Below are 19,041 nucleotides of genomic sequence, written 5' to 3'. Positions count from 1 at the left end.
GCCACCATGCCCAGCTAATTTTTTTGTATTTTTAGTAGAGACGGGGTTTCACCACATTGGCCAGGATGGTCTTAATCTCCTGACCTCGCAATCCGCCTGCCTTGGCCTCCCAAAGTGCTGGGATTACAAGCATGAACTACCACAGTTGGCCTTTAAATTTTTAAAATTATTTTTTCCATAATTGTATTTTGGGTATTTTGATCTTTTCCAGGCTGTGGTTTTTGGGATTTCAGACTTTAGGGATTTTGATGTTTTGGAATTTCAACAGTTTGGGAACATGATGTTCTGGGCTGTCTTTTGGGATTATGATTGGCTCCCCTTCTTTTGGGTACATAACATTACACCCTAGGTATTTTGTCATGTTGTTGTATAATTCTTTGTAAAGATCATTACTGGCTATAGAATATACTGCTAGGTAGCTGTGCCACAATTTATTTAGCTTTTTTCCTGTTATTAAACACACTTGCCTTGAGTTCTGGCTCTGAGCCCCTTACCTACACTGTCACTTCTTGTCATTGAATAACCAACAATTATGTGTTCTTTTTAGAAGTAATCGCTTCTCTTTTCTCACCCATCTTCTGCTACTATAGAAAAGTGGCAAGTCCTCCTTGAATTCCTAGGGTTTCACAGAGACTTGGAAAAGCCAAATAACTTTGCAAAGGGGCATGAATAAACTTCTTGGAGTGATAAAAATGTTCTATGACTTGCTTGTGGTGGTGATTACACAGATATATACATTAGAAAGAATATATCTAGTCTAACAAGGACCATTTAAATACTAAGCATACATACCCACCTTTACATAAATACACACACCTGTACAACTGTTAAGTATGACAGCACAAGTTCACAGAGCAGAAAATAACTTTTGACTCCCCTATTTATTCTGACTTTAATCAAGGATCATTAATTACTTTAAAAACAAAGAACATTTTGAACTAGGGTCAAGATAAAGGTTTGTCAAGTGAAAAGGGCTCTCCTAAATTCTGTGCCAAAATTTATAATAAAATTCTGCTACAGAAGCTGAAAGATACTGAACTCATTTAATTGTTCTAACTCAGCAAAACTAAGTAGATTCTTGGGTACCAATTCTGTATATACCTGACTACTGAGTATGAAATGCTAGCAAGTTGGTCATTTTAAGAGCCATGAAATTAATCTTTTAACTATGATGAAGTGCAATGAGCTTTTTTTGTTTTGTTTTAAGACAGGATCTTGCTCTGTCATCCAGGCTGAAACGCAATCTCACTGCAGCCTTGACCTCCTAGGCTCAAGTAGTCCTCCCAATTCAGCCTCCCAAGTAGCTGGGATTATAGGAATGTATCACCATACCAGGCTGTTTTTTAATTTTCTCATAGAGATGAGGTATCATTATGTTGCCCAGGCTGGTCTCAAACTCTTGGGCTCAAGCGATCCTCCAGCTTTGGCCTCTCAAAGTGCTAAGATTACAGGTGTGAGCCACCGCACCCAGCCTTGAAATGAGCATTTTAATATAACGGTCTAAAACTTTATACAATTCCTTTGCTAATCAAATTATGCAAAACATTTACAATCCTTGGCATTCTAACTAAAATGATTATCCAATCTGCTCTAATTATATTATGATAAAAGAATTCTCCCACAATTTACAAATTCAAATTTCTATTAGTTAATATTTCGTTAGAGACAAAAGTAATCACACTGCAGAATACGTAATTTCTCCATTGTCAAGTGGCTGCATTAAGACCGTAAGTTTTGCAACTTATGATCTCTCACACACCGATAGATCCACAAAGGAGCTTTTTTGCATCACAATCATAAACAGAATGGATGCAAACCAACCTTGATGAGAAGTAGTTGACAGCGAAGGTAGGTGGCAGAGAAATCAGCTACTCCTGCCAATTCAGACTGAAGTTCTCCAAGTCTTTGCAGATCCCTACGGTAAATAAAACCCCAAGCCAAACATAGGATAAGGATAATGCCACTAACATAAAGATCATGTCAAAAGCATTTTACCATTTTATACCTAGTAAACTGGTCAAAATTTTTTCTTTTTTTAAGACAGAGTCTCGTACTGTCACTCACTGCAACCTCTGCTTCTCGAGTTCAAGTGATTTTCCTGTCTCAACCTGTAGCTGGGATTATAGGCACCTGCCACCACGCCCAATTAATTTTTTGTATTTTTAGTAGAGAAGAGGTTTCACCATATTGACGAGTCTGGTCTCGAACTCCTGATCTCAGGTGATCTGCCCACCCTGGCCTCCCAAAGTGCTAGCATTACAGGCGTGAGCCACCATGCCTGGCCACTGGTCATAAATTTTTACATGACAACACTGAATGCTGGAGTGGTTATAATAAAATTGGTTCACTCACACTTTGATAGCAGTTTAAGCTGATGTAACCCTTTTGGAAAGCAAAACCATATTGTTTTTTTTGTTTTGTTTTTTGTTTTTTTTTGAGACAGAGTTTCGCTCTTGTTACCCAGGCTGGAGTGCAATGGCACGATCTCAGCTCACCACAACCTCCACCTCCTGGGTTCAGGCAATTCTCCTGCCTCAGTCTCCTGAGTAGCTGGGATTACAGGCACGCGCCACCATGCCCAGCTAATTTTTTGTATTTTTAGTAGAGACGGGGTTTCACCATGTTGACCAGGATGGTCTTGATCTCTTGACCTCGTGATCCACCCGCCTCGGCCTCCCAAAGTGCTGGGATTACAGGCTTGAGCCACCGTGCCCGGCCAACCATACTGTTATAAAGCCGCATCTGTGGTAAAATAGTTTGACTGATAGCTTTATGCTGAAAAGTAATACTAAGAGAAACATTCAACAGAAATGAGATGCTTTATGTCCCATAATACTCATTGTTATGAGGCCTATTACAGTAAAAACTCAGTAACTACTTATTAATGGTGAAAGAACTGTTGAATAAATTACAGTACATCCAATCCAGAATTTTTTTTTTTCTTGAGACAGAATCTTGCTCTGTCACCCAGGCTGGAGGGCAGTGGCTCAATCTCAGCTTACTGCAACCTCTGCTTTCCAGGTTCAAGATATTCTCCTGCCTCAGCCTCCCAAGTAGCTGGGATTACAGGCACACGCCACCATGCCCGGCTAATTTTGTATTTTTGGTAGAGACAGGGTTTAACCATGTTGGTGAGGCTGTCGTCAAACTCCTGACCTCATGATCTGTCTGCCTTAGCCTCCCAAAGTGCTGGGATTACAGGCATGAGCCACTGAGACTGGCCTACGTAAATATTTTATAGCCATTAAAATACAAAATGGTTAATAAGGTGTATGATCGCAACTATGTAAAAACTATATAGAGGAGAAAAATACATTGAGGTGGTTTTCTGGATAGTGGTAATAGGGTGCTCGTTAGTACCTTCTCCCAACTATGCTTTTTTTTTCCTTCTTTTTTTTTTTTTTTTGAGACGGAGTTTCGCTCGTTACCAAGGCTGGAGTGCAATGGCACGATCTCGGCTCACCGCAACCTCTGCCTCTCCTGGGTTTAGGCAATTCTCCTGCCTCAGCCTCCTGAGTAGCTGGGATTACAGGCGCGCACGACCATGCCCAGCTAATTTTTTGTATTTTTAGTAGAGACGGGGTTTCACCATGTTGACCAGGATGGTCTCAATCTCTTGACCTCGTGATCCACCTGCCTCGGCCTCCCAAAGTGCTGGGATTACAGGTTTGAGCCACCGCGCCCGGCCACCAACTATGCTTTCTTTTCCAAGTTTTTAAGACGGTGAACAAGTATTTTTTTTGTATCAGAAAAAGAAAAGCCATTATTTTTTTTAAAAGGTATTATGGCAGACACTGTTGGTTGCCAGTCCAGTTAGCCATTCTCCACTTCATTACTAACTGAACTCTGATTTTGTTCAAAGGAACATGTCTACAAACTCAATTCCAGGTAGTATCTGATTGAACTAAGCCAATTAGTGCATTTTATCCACCTGGATATGTGACCTGAGTTGAACTTATCAGTTTAGATGCAAGGACTTATATTCCATGCTTAGAACAAATTGGTGTGTCTGTCTGTCTCTGTCTGTCTCTTGCTAGACTGGACAAGGATGCTTATAGCCCTGATTGCCAGTGGCAGCATACTGCAACTTTAAGGGGAAAAAAACCTTAAGATAAAGCCAATGCTGAAGACAAGAAAAGTCTAAAGAGAAAGAGAGAAAGTGGGACCTCAATTCTATAAGTAAGCCACTTAATTATACCGTATCTCCAATTTCTGGTGATCTGCAAAAATATCTTAGTCATTTAGCTGCTATAACAAAATATAGACTGGGCCGGGCGCGGTGGCTCAAGTCTGTAATCCCAGCACTTTGGGAGGCCGAGGCAGGTGGATCACGAGGTCGAGAGATCGAGACCATCCTAGTCAACATGGTGAAACCCCGTCTCTACTAAAAATACAAAAAATTAGCTGGGCGTGGTGGCGTGTGCCTGTAATCCCAGCTACTCAGGAGGCTGAGGCAGGAGAATTGCTTGAATCCAGGAGGCGGAGGTTGCGGTGAGCTGAGATCGCGCCATTGCACTCCAGCCTGGGTAACGAGAGCGAAACTCCGTCTCAAAAAAAAATATATATATATAGACTGGATGGCTTATAAACAACCGAAATTTATTTCTCACAGTTATATAGGCTGGGAAGTCCAATAACAAGGCACCTACAGGTTTGGTTTCTAGTTAGGGTCCATTTCCTCATACGTAGCACCTTCTACGTGCACCTTCATATGGTGCAAGTCATAAACAAGCTCTCTTAGGCCTCTTTTATATGGGCACTAATCTCATTCATGAGAGTTCTACTCTCATGACCTAATCACCTCCCAAAGACCTCACTTCCTAATAACATCACCTTGGGGGTTAGGATTTCAGTATATGAATCTGGGGGAGATATAAACTCTCAGATTATAGCAGGAAATAAATAGCCATTATAAGTTAACTTCTGAAAAGCATCCTAACTGGATGTAATTATAGACACAATGATTGTAACCATACGAAAACACACCTGCCTTGAGTAAGAAATCAGAGGCTGTGCGCAGTGGCTCATGCTTGTAATCCCAGCATTTTGGGAGGTGGAGGTGGGCAGATCATGAAGTCAGGAGATCAAGACCAACCTGAGTAACACAGTGAAACCCTATCTCTACTAAAAATACAAAAAATTAGCATGGTGGTGGGTGCCTGTAGTCCCAACTACTTGGGAGGCTGAGGCAGGAGAATTGCTTCAACCCAGGAGGTGGAGGTTGCAGTGAGCCAAGATCACACCACTGCACTCCAGCCTGAGACGGAGTGAGACTCCGTCTCAAAAAAAAAGAAAAGGGGAGGGGAGGGGAGAGGAGGAGAGAAGGGGAGAGAAATTAGAAAGTGTCATACAAAAACAAAATAGGTGTGCTGGGATTACTGGTGATTTAAAACATTTAGTTTTTTGAATAATATATACTTAAGGTATAGAATTCAAAGGATATACAATTAAATTAATCCCCCTTCCTACACCTGTGCCCTGTAGCCCTGCCACCCTGTACACCTTCCCAGAGGCAAATATTATTACCAGTTTCTTTTGAATTCTTCCTGAGATATGCCACACATTTACAGAAAGTATTAGTTTTCTTTCCTTTCTTCTTTTTTGGGGGAGAAGTGTGTGTGTGTGTGTGTGTGTGTGTGTGTGTGTGTGTGTGTGTGTTTACTACCTAACCAACTCAGCATTCGTAGAAAGCTTCCTCATTACTTTTTAATAGCAATATTAAATTCTGTATAGAAATGGTAACTGTGGGAAACCTTAAGGTTTGAGTCACTTGGGAAGCTGTCTGTTTCAGGGCTGGCATAACACATCAGGTTTCACAGTAGCCTGGACAAAACTGTCTATTGGACTATGCCACTTCCTCTGATCTCATGCTCAGTGGGCAACATCATGATGGTTAATGCTGCCTCCTAGGGACTTTGATATCAAGAAGGAAAAGCCTATAAAAAGGCACAGAGCAAATTACTCTCAAAGTGATTGAAGAATTAACGTATGACATATATCACTTCTTATGAGTTTCGGTTGCTTGAGTTGGTCCTGGAGAGCCTACCCAAAGCATGAGAACCCAGCACAATTAAAGGCAAGACCAAGGACTAGCTAAGCTCAACTGTGAAATGTGAGTTTGATGGCCAGCTGGTGTCTTCCTTTCACTTCTCTGATTTTTCCCTTACAAGAGACAACTCTGAAGCATTCTACTTCAGAAGCGTTTCCTCTCCAGTAAGATTCTGCCTTCTGTGACAATTATACAGAATACAGACCGACTGACTGTACATTAACTAACTGATTCCGAGTGTTATTTTATGTTACTGCCCTGGAATTGTAGCAGTTGTTCTGAGGTGCACAGAACAAGATGCAACCCAATCCAACACAATTAGCCATAAGACTTCTGAACTTCTATACAAAGAAAAATGGAATCTTGCCAGCTCTTGGAAAAATCCTCTCTGTCCCAGTGTTTCCTCTTACCTCCTTATGCTCAGAATTCTCAGGCAGCCTCAGTCTAGATATCCGTCAGGAGATTATGGACTCTAATGAGAAAAGTACACCAAGCACATTCTATGTGCACTATACTGTGCTAGGTGTTTCCTTACTTGAGCTCACTTAATCCTCACAATATGAACTGCAATTACTCATATTTCACTGAACAGGAAACTAAAGATCAGAAGTTAAGTGGTTTGCCTAAGGTCACAGAATAAACAAAACAGGACATGAACTAAACAGAGTCAGCTCTGACTCCAAAAGTATTTTTTTAACCATATAATATTGCATCTCCTTTTTAATTTGCTATTAAACTCTTTTCATTTATTTATTAACTTACATCAAATAGAGATGAGACCAAGACTAATTTAAAACTAGATACAGCCAGCTGTGGTGGCTCACACCTGTAATCCCAGCACTTTGGGAGGCTGAGGTGGGCAGTTTGCCTGAGCTCAGGAGTTTGAAACCAACCTGGGTAACACAGTGAAACCCCGTCTCTACTAAAATACAAAAAATTAGCCAGGCGTGGCAGACTGCACTTGTAGTCCCAGCTACTAGGGTGGCTGAGGCAGGAGAATTGCTTGAACCCAGGAGGTGGAAGTTGTAGTGAACTGAGATCATGCCACTCTACTCCAGTCTGGGTGACAAGAGAGCAAGACTCCATCTCAAAAAAAAAAAAAAACAAAAACTAGATACACCAGGCCGTTTAGAGGCTCTCTGGCACAGCCAAACAGTTCCTCCTAGGAACACACAGATTAATAATCTATATGATGTCACTATGTGTAAACATATTTACATATAGTGTGATTCTTTTTAAACTTACACAATAGGCTGAATTAATTTTTTAAATCACTATTAAAGATAGTCAAATAGACTCTGGATGTGTAAATCAAATATAGTTTATTATTTCAATCTCTAACAATCTCTAAACATCAAATTTATAATTAACGTCTCTTAGCAGCTTGGTAGAGCAAAAAGGAATGTTAGGAAACAAAATAAATGCAGTCTTGGTGACTTCTAAAACACCATCTTCATTCTTGCACCTAGATGGCTACGGATTGCAAATGTGTATTTCTACTCTTTAATTACTAGACCAATTCCCATACTACAAATGAGAATGTCTCCCTTAGAGACATTAAAAGTTTCAAAGCAAAAAGCAGATTTTAAAGAATTCAACTAAAAAAAATCCCATAGTCTTCAATGGTTAGTGTGTAGAAGAATTCTCATAAGCAATGTAGTACATTTTTTTCTATCTCAGATAAATGAAGCCCCTTCTGTTTCAGATTAAAATGAGCTGTTTTACTCCAAAAGAACAATTCTCTGTAATGGAACTTCCTTTCTTTTTTTGAGGCGGAGTTTCGCTCTTGTTACCCAGGCTGGAGTGCAATGGCACGATCTCAGCTCACCGCAACCTCCGCCTCCTGGGTTCAGGCAATTCTCCTGCCTCAGCCTCCTGAGTAGCTGGGACTACAGGCACGTGCCACCATGCCCAGCTGATTTTTTGTATTTTTAGTAGAGACGGGGTTTCACCTTGTTGACCGGGATGGTCTCGATCCCTTGACCTCGTGATCCACCCGCCTCAGCCTCCTAAAGTGCTGGGATTACAGGCCTGAGCCACCGCGCCCGGCCTGTTTTGGAACACTTCTAAGGTGATATGGTTCCTGAAACAACAGTGTGTATTTCCAGCAACAGCACTTTCATGGACTTACACAAAAATGTAAACTTTGAAAAATAGGAGGTCATTATTCATACTGAGAAATAGCAGACAAATGACTGCAACATTCCTTAAAAGACAATCCCCTTCAACCCTGCTAGTGATTTTAAACACGATTACATTCCTAAAATTTGATTTACTTACAAAGTATCAAAAGCATGTCCAGTATGTCAAGCCACAGCAGATTTAAATTTTAAAGCAAAAATGCATAAATGTCCAACTATTATCTACGTAACTGCTGTTCTCAAAATGCTTTCACCACATATAATTACAATAATCTTCACAATAGTTCTATAGGTGCAAGCCACAGCATTGGGCTCATAGGTGGGATCTTCATTGGGTAAAATGGCTGTTTGTATTACAAAACAGGGCATTGTGTATGACAGTGAAATTTGTTTTACACTTATACTAACAAATACATGGCCCAGTTCTCATAGAGAACCTTCTGTATGAAAGCCTAACATTTCTCTCCGTAACAACTAAGAAAGCGTAAGTTGTGAAGAACCCCGGGGGTCAAGTGATCTAAACTCATGTGATACAGGAATGTCCTGTATATCACTGCATTATCACAGAACATGGATTTTAGAGTTGACAAAGCTGAATTCAAATCCTAATTCTGCCTCTTCTTAGCAAATTACTTCACATCTGCAATGATGGTTATAAAGCATCACACGTGCCCTCAGTAGCTATGCTCCATCTGCTTCCCTTTCCAGATCTTTCACCATCCTGCCTATGCTCCTGAATACACACCCAAGCTAGAAACACACAGCCCCGAACTTAGAACAGTTATCTGGCCAGCCGCCATCCAGCAAGACTATCACCTCAGGAAACCCAGATCACGAAGGCAACTCAAACCAACAGGTGTTTACAAGTACCTTCTAAGAGCCAGCACTGCAGCTGATCACCAAATTGACTAGCTTTTGTGCCTCTTGCACTTGCTTTAGTGCCAACAGTATCAAACTGTCAAGGACAAAATCTAAATGTTTATTTAGGTGGGGATGAGTCAGGAAGTATACTTTATTTTACTGGGCTCAGGGCCAACAACCTCATTTAGTGGCCTCCAAAACTAAACACTTTGTTGAGGGAGAAGAGAAACTGCTTCACAAGAGATACAGAGAGGACTGGAATCTCCACTTACAGAGCTGTAGACTGCCCAGAGCTTACAGCAGGGTCAGCAAACTTTTTCTCTAAAATGTCACATAGTAAATATGTGTTAGGTTTTACAGGCTGTATGATCTCCGTGGCAACTACTCAACTCTGCTATTTCTTGTTGAACTGTGAAGGCCTGTAGCATGAAAGCAACTTTACACAATACCTAAACAAATGAGCATGGCTGTACTTCCATCAGGTCTTACATAAAAAAGCAGGCAACAGGCCAGCTTTGGTCCATAGGGTGTAGTTTGGTGACCCCTAGTTTAAAGTACTATTACTGGCACATAACAGGCATACAATAAATATCAAGGGTATGACTGAATGCACAGTGGCAAGAGAACAAACTGTCATGCTAAAATAATTTCAACTTTAAAAAAAATTCTGTTTTCCCTAACTTTTGGTGTTACTGATTACAGTGACGGTATTCAGGGGAAAACTCTGCCATTCAGAATATCATTTAGACTTAGCCTTTGCCGCTAATGCAGCTTCTTCATGCCACACAGCCTTCTTTGCCATGTTCCAACTTGTTAATGATTCAAGTTCTGCAGCCCTTTTGACTGACGCTATCACTACAAAGCAGTGATACGTGTGAGTTCATTTATTACGGTAACAAGCTTTCACTCAAGCTTTGTTTCCTGCAGCATCTATCATTTCTAGTGTGATCTCCTCCACTGATTTTTTAAAATCCAGTCAATAGTAGGATTTTCTTGTTGACCTGTGAAGGCCTGTGCTTGGTAGGGACCTTGTGAATCATCTTTGCTTGGGTCCCAGAGCCACTGGGGGACCCATCACTGGAGTAGCTGGTGAAATCACCCCCTAGGGCAGGAGAGTTGTTATGCGCCTCTGTGTGGCTTCTAGAGGCTTCCTAGGGTTACAAAGACTATGTGACCCAGGTGGAGGCTCAGGAGGCTCGTGCTAGACACACGTTGCACGCTGTGGCTCTCCTGTGGCTGCAGCTGCATCCACCTACCCAGCATTCTCCCTACAGCCTGTCCAGCCCAAGCCCATTGCACTCCCAGGGGAGCCCAGGACACCCTCAACTTTATATTGGATTACTAGAGTGTCAGACCACCCATTTACCTCTCCCCGTTCCTCACTTCCACCCCTGTACCCAGCAAGTCATCAGGTCCCCCAGGTGAGTAAACTGAAGCTAAGAGCAGTTGCATACACTATGGATTTGGCTCAGACTCACACGTGGTATTCCTATCTTCATCTACGGTATCTTCCTAGACTATATAAGCTACAAAGTTAAAAACTGTATTTCTCAGATTCCCTTGAGCTAGGTTCCAGACACGATTTAGTATTGGTCAAACACATTCTCATGGGTTTTGCATAGGGAACAAAGGTAAGTGGGGAGAAAGGCAGAATGTAAGACATGGTTCTGGAGCCAGCAGCTTTATCAGTTGCATCCTGACTCAATAGGCAGCTTCCTGATCATGGCAGGAAAATCGGCCTCCTTGGTGGCCCACTCATTGTGTGGCTCTGGAAATCATTCCTGGATATTCCACCTAGTCTGTTTCTTTAGCCGTCCTAACAACTCTGTGAGCCATGTAGCATTCTGCGACAAATATCTTTCTGCTTAAATTAGTCAAAAGCCTATTTTGCTTTCTGCAGATGAACATTAAGCAATAAACTAGACTAAGATCAAACAAATACAAGTCATGTGTTATACATTTTGATAAGTACCATGTCACGTGATTTTGTCACAGAAACATCCTAGAGTATATTTACACAAATCTAAATGGTATATAGCCTACTATATACCTAGGCTATATGGTATAGTCTATTGCTCCTAGGCTACAAATCTGTACAGCGTGTTACTGTACTAAATATTCTAGACAACTGTAACATTATGGTAAACATTTGTGTACCTAAACATAAAAAGGGTACAGTAAAAATATAATCATGGGACCACCACTGTATATGCAGTTTGTCACTGACCACAGTGTTATTCAGTGCATGACTGTATTAAGCTCAGACGTGAACCAAAATGAGTCTGCCTTCAAAGCTCCATTCACTCAATCACTATACTACATCATTGCAGCTCTGGGAGGCTGTTCTCTCTCAGGACTCCCAGCTCTTTTGACGTCTGCTGAAGCTAGAATTCTGCTCCGCACCTGGACTACGAAACTGACATGCTCAGTTACCATTTCATACAAGCTAAAGGATCTTCTCCTTTGTGAAGCATCCCTCACCACCACCACTCTGATGGATCACGGATTTTTATGTTTTTCCATAGTATCTACGCTTTTCTTCACTGTATCATATATCAAATTGATGATTTCTGGATCCGTAATAAACAATGAGTACCTTAAGAACAAGTATCATTTCACATTTCTCTCTACGCTCAGCATCTGGCTTATTAGAATCAACAAATAGTTAACGCTGCTAAGTGAATGAATGACCTAACGTAATGGGAAAATATAACTTGGAGGATGGTTCAGTTGGCCTGCTTTATAAGATGTTAAGATGCAATAATAGACAGGAAACCATGAATAAAGTATACAGCACTGTTATCCACCATCATAAGTCTTTGTCTATATCCATCTTGTCTACATGGGTTCTCTAAGGTCAGAATCCTTTTTTTTTTTTTTTTTTGAGATGGAGTTTCGCTCTTGTTACCCAGGCTGCAGTGCAATGGCGCGATCTTGGCTCACCGCAACCTCCGCCTCCTGGGTTCAGGCAATTCTCCTGCCTCAACCTCCTGAGTAGCTGGGATTACAGGCACGTGCCACCATGCCTAGCTAATGTTTTTTTTTTTTTTGTATTTTTAGTAGAGACAGGGTTTCACCATGTTGACCAGGATGGTCTCGATCTCTTGACCTCGTGATCTACCTGCCTCAGCCTCCCAAAGTGCTGGGATTACAGGCTTGAGCCACCGCTCTTGGCCAGGGCAGAATCCTATCTAGCTGATCTGCATCTAGCACAGAGCTGTTTCTTAGTGTATGCAATGAAATGATCCACTAAAAATTATTAATTGAATGTGCCTGATACCAAATACTTTTCAAGGAAGATCAAAAGAGAGCTCAACCAAGCTACGAATGATATTAATATTTTTATTTATTTTTTTTTTAAGAGAGAGTCTCACTCTGTTCCCAGGTTGGAGTGCAGTGGTGCAATCTCAGCTCTCTGCAACCTCCACCTCCCAAGTTCAAGTGATTCTTGTGATTCTTGTGCCTCAGCCTCCCGAGTAGCTGGGATTACAGGTGCATGCCACCACACCCAGCTAATTTTTATATTTTTAGTAGTCAGGGTTTCACCATGTTGGCCAGGCTGGTCTTGAACTGCTGACCTCAAGTGATTTGCCTTCCTTAGCCTCCCAAATTGGTGGGATTACAGGCATGTGCCACCATGCCTGGCCGATATAATACTTTTCTATCTTTTAAGAGCAAACAATAAATAATTTAAACTCATTTGCTTTTAGCAAAAGCAGTATTATTTGCTCTTAAAAGATAGAGAAAAATATTATATCTTTTCAGTTCTTTCCACATCATTCAGGTGATTATAAGAAGGTTTGGAAGAGCCTTTTGGTTGTTCCCCAATATCTTTTTTCTTTTTTTTAAATTATACTTTAAGTTCTGGGATACACATGCAGAACATGCAGGTTTGTTATATACGTATACATATGCCATGGTGGTTTGCTGCATCCATCAACCTGTCATCTACATTAGGTATTTCTCCTAATCCTATCCTTCCTCTAGCCCCCCCACCTCCTGACAGACCCTGGTGTGATGTTCCCCTCCCTGTGTCCATGTGTTCTCATATTCAATTCCCACTTATGAGTGAGAACATGCAGTGTTTGGTTCTCTGTTCTTGTGTTAGTTTGCTGAAAATGATGGTTTCCAGCCTCATCCATGTCTCTGCAAAGGACATGAACTCATAATTTTTTATGGATGCATAGTATTCCATGGTGGGTATGCGCCACATTTCCTTCATCCAGTCTATCATTGATGGGTATTTGGGTTGGTTCCAAGTCTTTGCTATTGTGAATAGTGCTGCAATAAACATATGTGTGCATGTGTCTTTACAGCAGAATGATTTATAATCCTTTGGGTATATACCCAGTAATGGGATTGCTAGATCAAATGGTATTTCTGGTTCTAGATCCTTGAGGAATTGCCACACTGTCTTCCATAATGTTTCAACTAATTTACACTCACACCAACAGTGTAAAAGTGTTACTATTTCTTCACATCCTCTTCAGCATGTACCGTTTCCTGATTTTTCAATGATCGCCATTCTAACTGGCATGAGATGATAGATATCTCACTATGGTTTTGAGTTTTATTTCTCTAATGGCCAGTGATGATGAGCTTTCTTTCACATTTTTTGGCCACATAAATGTCTTCTGTTCATACCCTTTGCCCACTTTTTGATTGGGTTTTTTTCCTTGTAAATTTGTTTAAGTTCCTTGTAGATTCTGCATATTAGCCCTTTGTCAGATGGATAGATTGCAAAAATGTTCTCTCTTTCTGTAGGTTACCTGTTCACTCTGATGATGGTTCCTTTTGCTGTGCAGAAGCTATTTAGTTTTTTTGTTGTTTTTTTTTTTTTTTTTTTTGAGACGGAGTTTCGCTCCTGTTACCCAGGCTGGAGTGCAATGGCGCGATCTCGGCTCACCGCATCCTCCGCCTCCTGGGTTCAGGCAGTTCTCCTGCCTCAGCCTCCTGAGTAGCTGGGATTACACGCACGCGCCACCATGCCCACCTAATTTTTTGTATTTTTAGTAGAGACGGGGTTTCACCGTGTTGACCAGGATGGTCTCGATCTCTCGACCTCGTGATCCACCCGCCTCGGCCTCCCAAAGTGCTGGGATTACAGGCTTGAGCCACCGCGCCCGGCGCTATTTAGTTTAATTAGATCTCATTTCTCAACTTTGGCTTTTGGTGTTTGCTTTTGGTGTTTTAGTCATGAAGTCTTTGCCCATGCCTATGTCCTGAATGGTATTACTCAGGTTTTCACGGTTTCACGTCTTATATTTAAGTCTTTAATCCATCTTGAACTGTTGCTGGGCCCGGTGGCTCATGCTTGTAATCCCAGCACTCTGGGAGGCCGAGGTCAGTGGATCACGAAGTCAGGAGTTCAAGACCAGTTTGCCAACATAGTGAAAACCCGTCTCTACTAAAAATGAAAAAAATTAGCTGGGTGTGAAGAATCACATGAACCAGTGAGCTGAGATTGCCCCATTGCACTCCAGCCCAGGTGACACTGTAAGACTTCATTTAAAAAAAAGAAAAAATCCATCCTGAGTTAATTTTTGTCTAAGGCATAAGGAAGGGGTCCAGTTTCAGTTTTCTGCATATGGCTAGCCAGTTTTCCCAAGGCCATTTGTTAAACAGGGAATCCTTTCCCCATTGCCTGCTTTTGTCAGGTTTGTCAAAGATCAGAAGATTGTAGATGTGTGGCATTATTTCTGAGGCCTCTGTTCTGTTGTATTGGTCTATACATCTGTTTTGGTACCAGTAACATGCTGTTTTGGTTATTATAGCCTTGTAGTATAGTTTGAAGTCAGGTAGCATAATGCCTCCAGCTTTATTCTTTTTGCTTAGGACTGTTTGGCTATATGGGCTCTTCTTTGGTTCCATACAAAACTTAAAGTAGTTTTTTCTAATTCTGTGAAGAAAGTCAATGGTAGCTTGATGAGGATAGCACTGAACCTATAAAGTACTTTGGGCAGTATGGTCATTTTCACAGTATTGATTCTATCCATAAGCATGGAATGTTTTTCCATTTGTTTGTGTCTTCTCTTATTTCCTTGAGCAGTGGTTTGTAGTTCTCCTTGAAGAGGTCCTTCACATCCCTTGTAAGTTGTATTCCTAGTTATTTTAGTCTCTTTGTAGCAATTGTAAATAGGAATTCACTCATGATTTGGCTCTCTGTTTGTCTAGTACTGGTGTATAAGAATGCTTGTGATTTTTCCAAATTGATTCTGTAACCTCAGACTTTGCTGAAGTTTCTTATCAGCTTAAGGAGATTTGGGGCTGAGATGACAGGGTTTTCTAAATATACAATCATGTCATCTACAAACAGAGACAATTTGACTTCCTCTCTTCCTATCTGAATACACTTTATTTCTTTCTCTTGCCTGATTGCCCTGGCCAGAACTTCCAATACTATGTTGAACAGGAGTGGTGAGAGAGAGCATCCTTGTATTGTGCTGGTTTTCAAAGGGAATGCTTCCAGCTTTTGCCCATTTCAGTATGATATTGGCTGTGGGTCTGTCATAAATAGCTCTTATTATTTTGAGATGCAATCCATCAATACCTAGTTTACTGACAGTTTTTTACCATGAAGGGGTGTTAAATTTTATCAAAAGCCCTTTCTGCATCTATTGAGATAATCATGAAGTTTTTGTCATTGGTTCTGTTTATGTGATGGATTACATTTGTCTTGCATATGTTGAACCAGCCTTGCATCCCAGGGAGGAAGACAACTTGATCATGGTGGATAAGCTTTTTGATGTACTGCTGGATTTGGTTTGCCAGTGTTTTATTGAGGATTTTCGTACCAATGTTCATCAGAGATATTGGCCTGAAGTTTTCTTTTTTGTTGTTGTTGTGTCTCTGCCAGGTTTTGGTATTAGGATGATGTTGGCCTCATAAAATGAGTTATGAAGGAGTCCCTCTTTTCCTATTGTTTGGAATGATTTCAGAAGAAACGATATCAGTTCCTCTTTGTACCTCTGGTAGAATTCGGCTGTGAATCTGCCTGGTCCTGGGCTTTTTTTGGTTGACAGGCTATTAATTACTGCCTCAATTTCAGAACTTGTTATCGGTCTATTCAGGGATTTGACTTCTTCCTGGATTAGTCTTGGGAAGGTGTATGTGTCCAGGAATTTATCCATTTCTTCTAGATTTTCTAGTTTATTTGCATAGAGGTGTTTGTAGCATTCTCTGATGCTATTTTCTATTTCTGTGGAATCGGTGGTGATCTCCCCTTTATCATTTTCTATTGTGTCTATGTAATTCTCTCTTTTCTTTATTAGTCTGGCTAGTGGTCTATTTTGTTAATCTTTTCAAAAAACCAGCTCCTGAATTCATTGATTTTTTGGAAGGGTTTTTTTGTGTGTCTGTCTCCAACAGTCTGTTCTCATCTTAGCTGACTATTTCTTGTCTTCTGCTAGCTTTTGAATTTGTTTGATCTTGCTTCTCTAGTTCTTTTAATTGTGATGTTAGGGTGTCAATTTTAGATCTCTCCCACTTTCTCCTGTGGACATTTAGTGCTATAAATTTCCCTCTAAAGACTATTTTAGCTGTGTCCCAGAGATTCTGGTACACTGTCTTTGTTCTCATTGGTTTCAAAGAACTTATTTATTTCTGCCTTAATTTCATCATTTACCCAGAAGTCATTCAGGGGCAGGCTGTTCAGTTTCCATGTCATTGTACAGTTCTGAGTGAGTTTCTTAATCCTGAGTTCGAATTTGATTGCACTGTGGTCTGAGAGACTGTTATGATTTCTGTTCTTCTGCATGTGCTGAGGAATAGTTTACTTCCAATTATGCGGTCAATTTTAGAGTAAGTGTGAACTGGTGCTGAGAAGAATGTATAGTCTGTTGATTTGGGGTTTAGAGTTCTGTAGATGTCTATTAGGCCTGCTTGGTCCAAAGCTGAGTTCAAGTCCTGAATATCCTTGTTAATTTTCTGTCTTGTTGATTTGTCTAATATTGACAGTGGGGTGTTAAAATCTTCCACTATTATTGTGTCGGAGTGTAAGTCTCTGTAGATCTCTAAGAACTTGCTTTATGAATCTGGGTGCTTCTGTACTGGGTTCATATATATTTAGGGTAGTTAGATCTTCTTGTTGCATTAATCCCTTTACCATTATGTAATTGCCCTTCTTTGTCTTTTTTGATCTTTGTTGGTTTAAAGTCTGTTTTATCAGAGACTAGGATTGCAAACCCAGCTATTTTTGTTTTCTATTTGCTTGGTAAATCTTCCTCCATCCCTTTATTTTGAGCCTATATGTCTCTTTGCAGGTGAGATGGGTTTCCTGAATACAGCACACCAATGGGTCCTGATTCTATCAAATTTTTCAGTCTGTGTCTTTTAAATTTGTTTTTAAATTTGACACCTGAGGGAATCTCCTGGTCTGCATTTAGTCCACTTACATTTAAGGTTAATATTGTTATGTGTGAAGCTGATCCTGTCATTATGATTCTAGCTGGTTATTTGGCCTGTTAGTTGATGCAGTTTCTTCATAGTGTTGATGGTCTTTACAATTGGTATGTTTTCCCAATGGCTGGAACTGGTTTTCCCTTTCCATATTTAGTGCTTCCTTCAGGAGTTCTTTTAAGTCAAGCCTCTCAGCATTTGCTTGATGTAAAGGATTTTCTTTCTCTTTTGCTTATGAAGCTTAGTTTGGCTGGATATGAAATTCTGGGTTGAAAATTCTTTAAGAATGTTGAATATGGGCTCCCATTCTCTTCTGGCTTATAGGGTTTCTGCAGAGAGATCCACTGCTGGTCTGATGGGCATCACTTTGTGGGTAAGCCAATCTTTCTCTCTGGCTGCCCTTAACATTCTTTCCTTCATTTCAACCTTGGTGAATCTGACAATTATGTATCTTGGGGTTGTTCTTCTTGAGGAGTATCTTTGTGATCTTCTCTGTATTTCCTGAATTTGAATGTTGGCCTATCTTGCTAGGCTGGGGAAGTTCTCCTGGATAATATCCTGAAGAGTGTTTTTCAACTTGGTTCCAATCTCCCTGTCGCTTTTGAGTGACTTTTAGTCTTTTCACATAGTCTCATGTTTCTTGGAGGCTCTGTTTGTTCCTTCTCATTCTTTTTTCTCTAATCTTGTCTTTATGCTTTATTTCATTAAGTTGATCTTCAATCTCTGATATCCTTTCTTCCACTTGAACAATTTGTCTATTGATACTTGTGTATGCTTCACGAAGTTCTCATGCTGTGTTTTTCAGCTCCATCAGGTCATTTGTGTTCTTCTCTAAACTGGTTATTCTAGATAGCAATTCCTCTAACCTGTTTTCAAAGCTCTTAGCTTCCTTGCATTCGGTTAGAACATGTTCCTTTATCTCAGAGGAGTTTGTTATTACCCACCTTCTGAGTCCTACTTCTGTCAATTCATCAAAATCATTCTCCGTCCAGTTTTGTTCCCTTGCTGGTGAGCTGTGATCCTATGGAGAAGAGGTATTTCGGTTTTTGGAATTTTCAGCCTTTTTGCACTGTTTTTTCCTCATCTTCATGGATTTATCTACCTTTGGTCTTTGATGCTGGTGACCTTCAGTTGGGGTTTTAGTGTGAATGTCCTTTTTGTTGATGTTGATGCTATTCCTTTCTCTTTATTAGTTTTCCTTCTAACAGTCAGGCTCCTCTGCTGCAGACTAATAAACAGAAAACTAATAAACTCTGGTGGAGTTTGCTGGAGGTTCACTTCAGAACCTATTCGTCTGGGTGTCACCAACAGAGGCTGCAGAACAGTAAAGATTGCTACCTGTTCCTTCCTCTGGAAGCTTCATTCCAGAGGGGCACCTGCCAGATGTCAGCTGGAGCTCTCCTGTATGAGATGTCTGTTGACCCCTGCTGAGAGGTGTCTCCCAGTCAGGAGGCATAGGGGTCAGAGACCCACTTGCGGAGGCAGTCTGTCCTTTAGCAGAGCTTGAGCACTGTGCTGGGAGATCCACTGCTGTCTTCAGAGGTGGCAGGCAGGAATGTTTAAATCCACTGAAGCTGTACCCACAGCTGCCCT

At 40.8% G+C, this 19,041-nt stretch overlaps 1 protein-coding gene across 1 annotated transcript in view; it reads right to left on the bottom strand.

Annotated features, from left to right (window-relative positions):
* INTS4 (integrator complex subunit 4) overlaps positions 1-19,041 on the bottom strand; it is a 135,883-nt gene that overhangs the window by 38,769 nt on the left and 78,073 nt on the right. Inside the window, exon 16 of the mRNA XM_003935041.4 lies at positions 1,822-1,915. Within this exon, the coding sequence (XP_003935090.1) occupies positions 1,822-1,915 (94 nt within the window). The remainder of the gene's footprint in view (positions 1-1,821; positions 1,916-19,041) is intronic.

The sequence above is a fragment of the Saimiri boliviensis genome, chromosome 6, assembly GCF_048565385.1.
Source record: "Saimiri boliviensis isolate mSaiBol1 chromosome 6, mSaiBol1.pri, whole genome shotgun sequence".
NCBI lineage: Eukaryota > Metazoa > Chordata > Mammalia > Primates > Cebidae > Saimiri > Saimiri boliviensis.
Note: the sequence above shows the minus strand (reverse complement) of the source record. Positions and strands in the feature narration are given on the sequence as shown.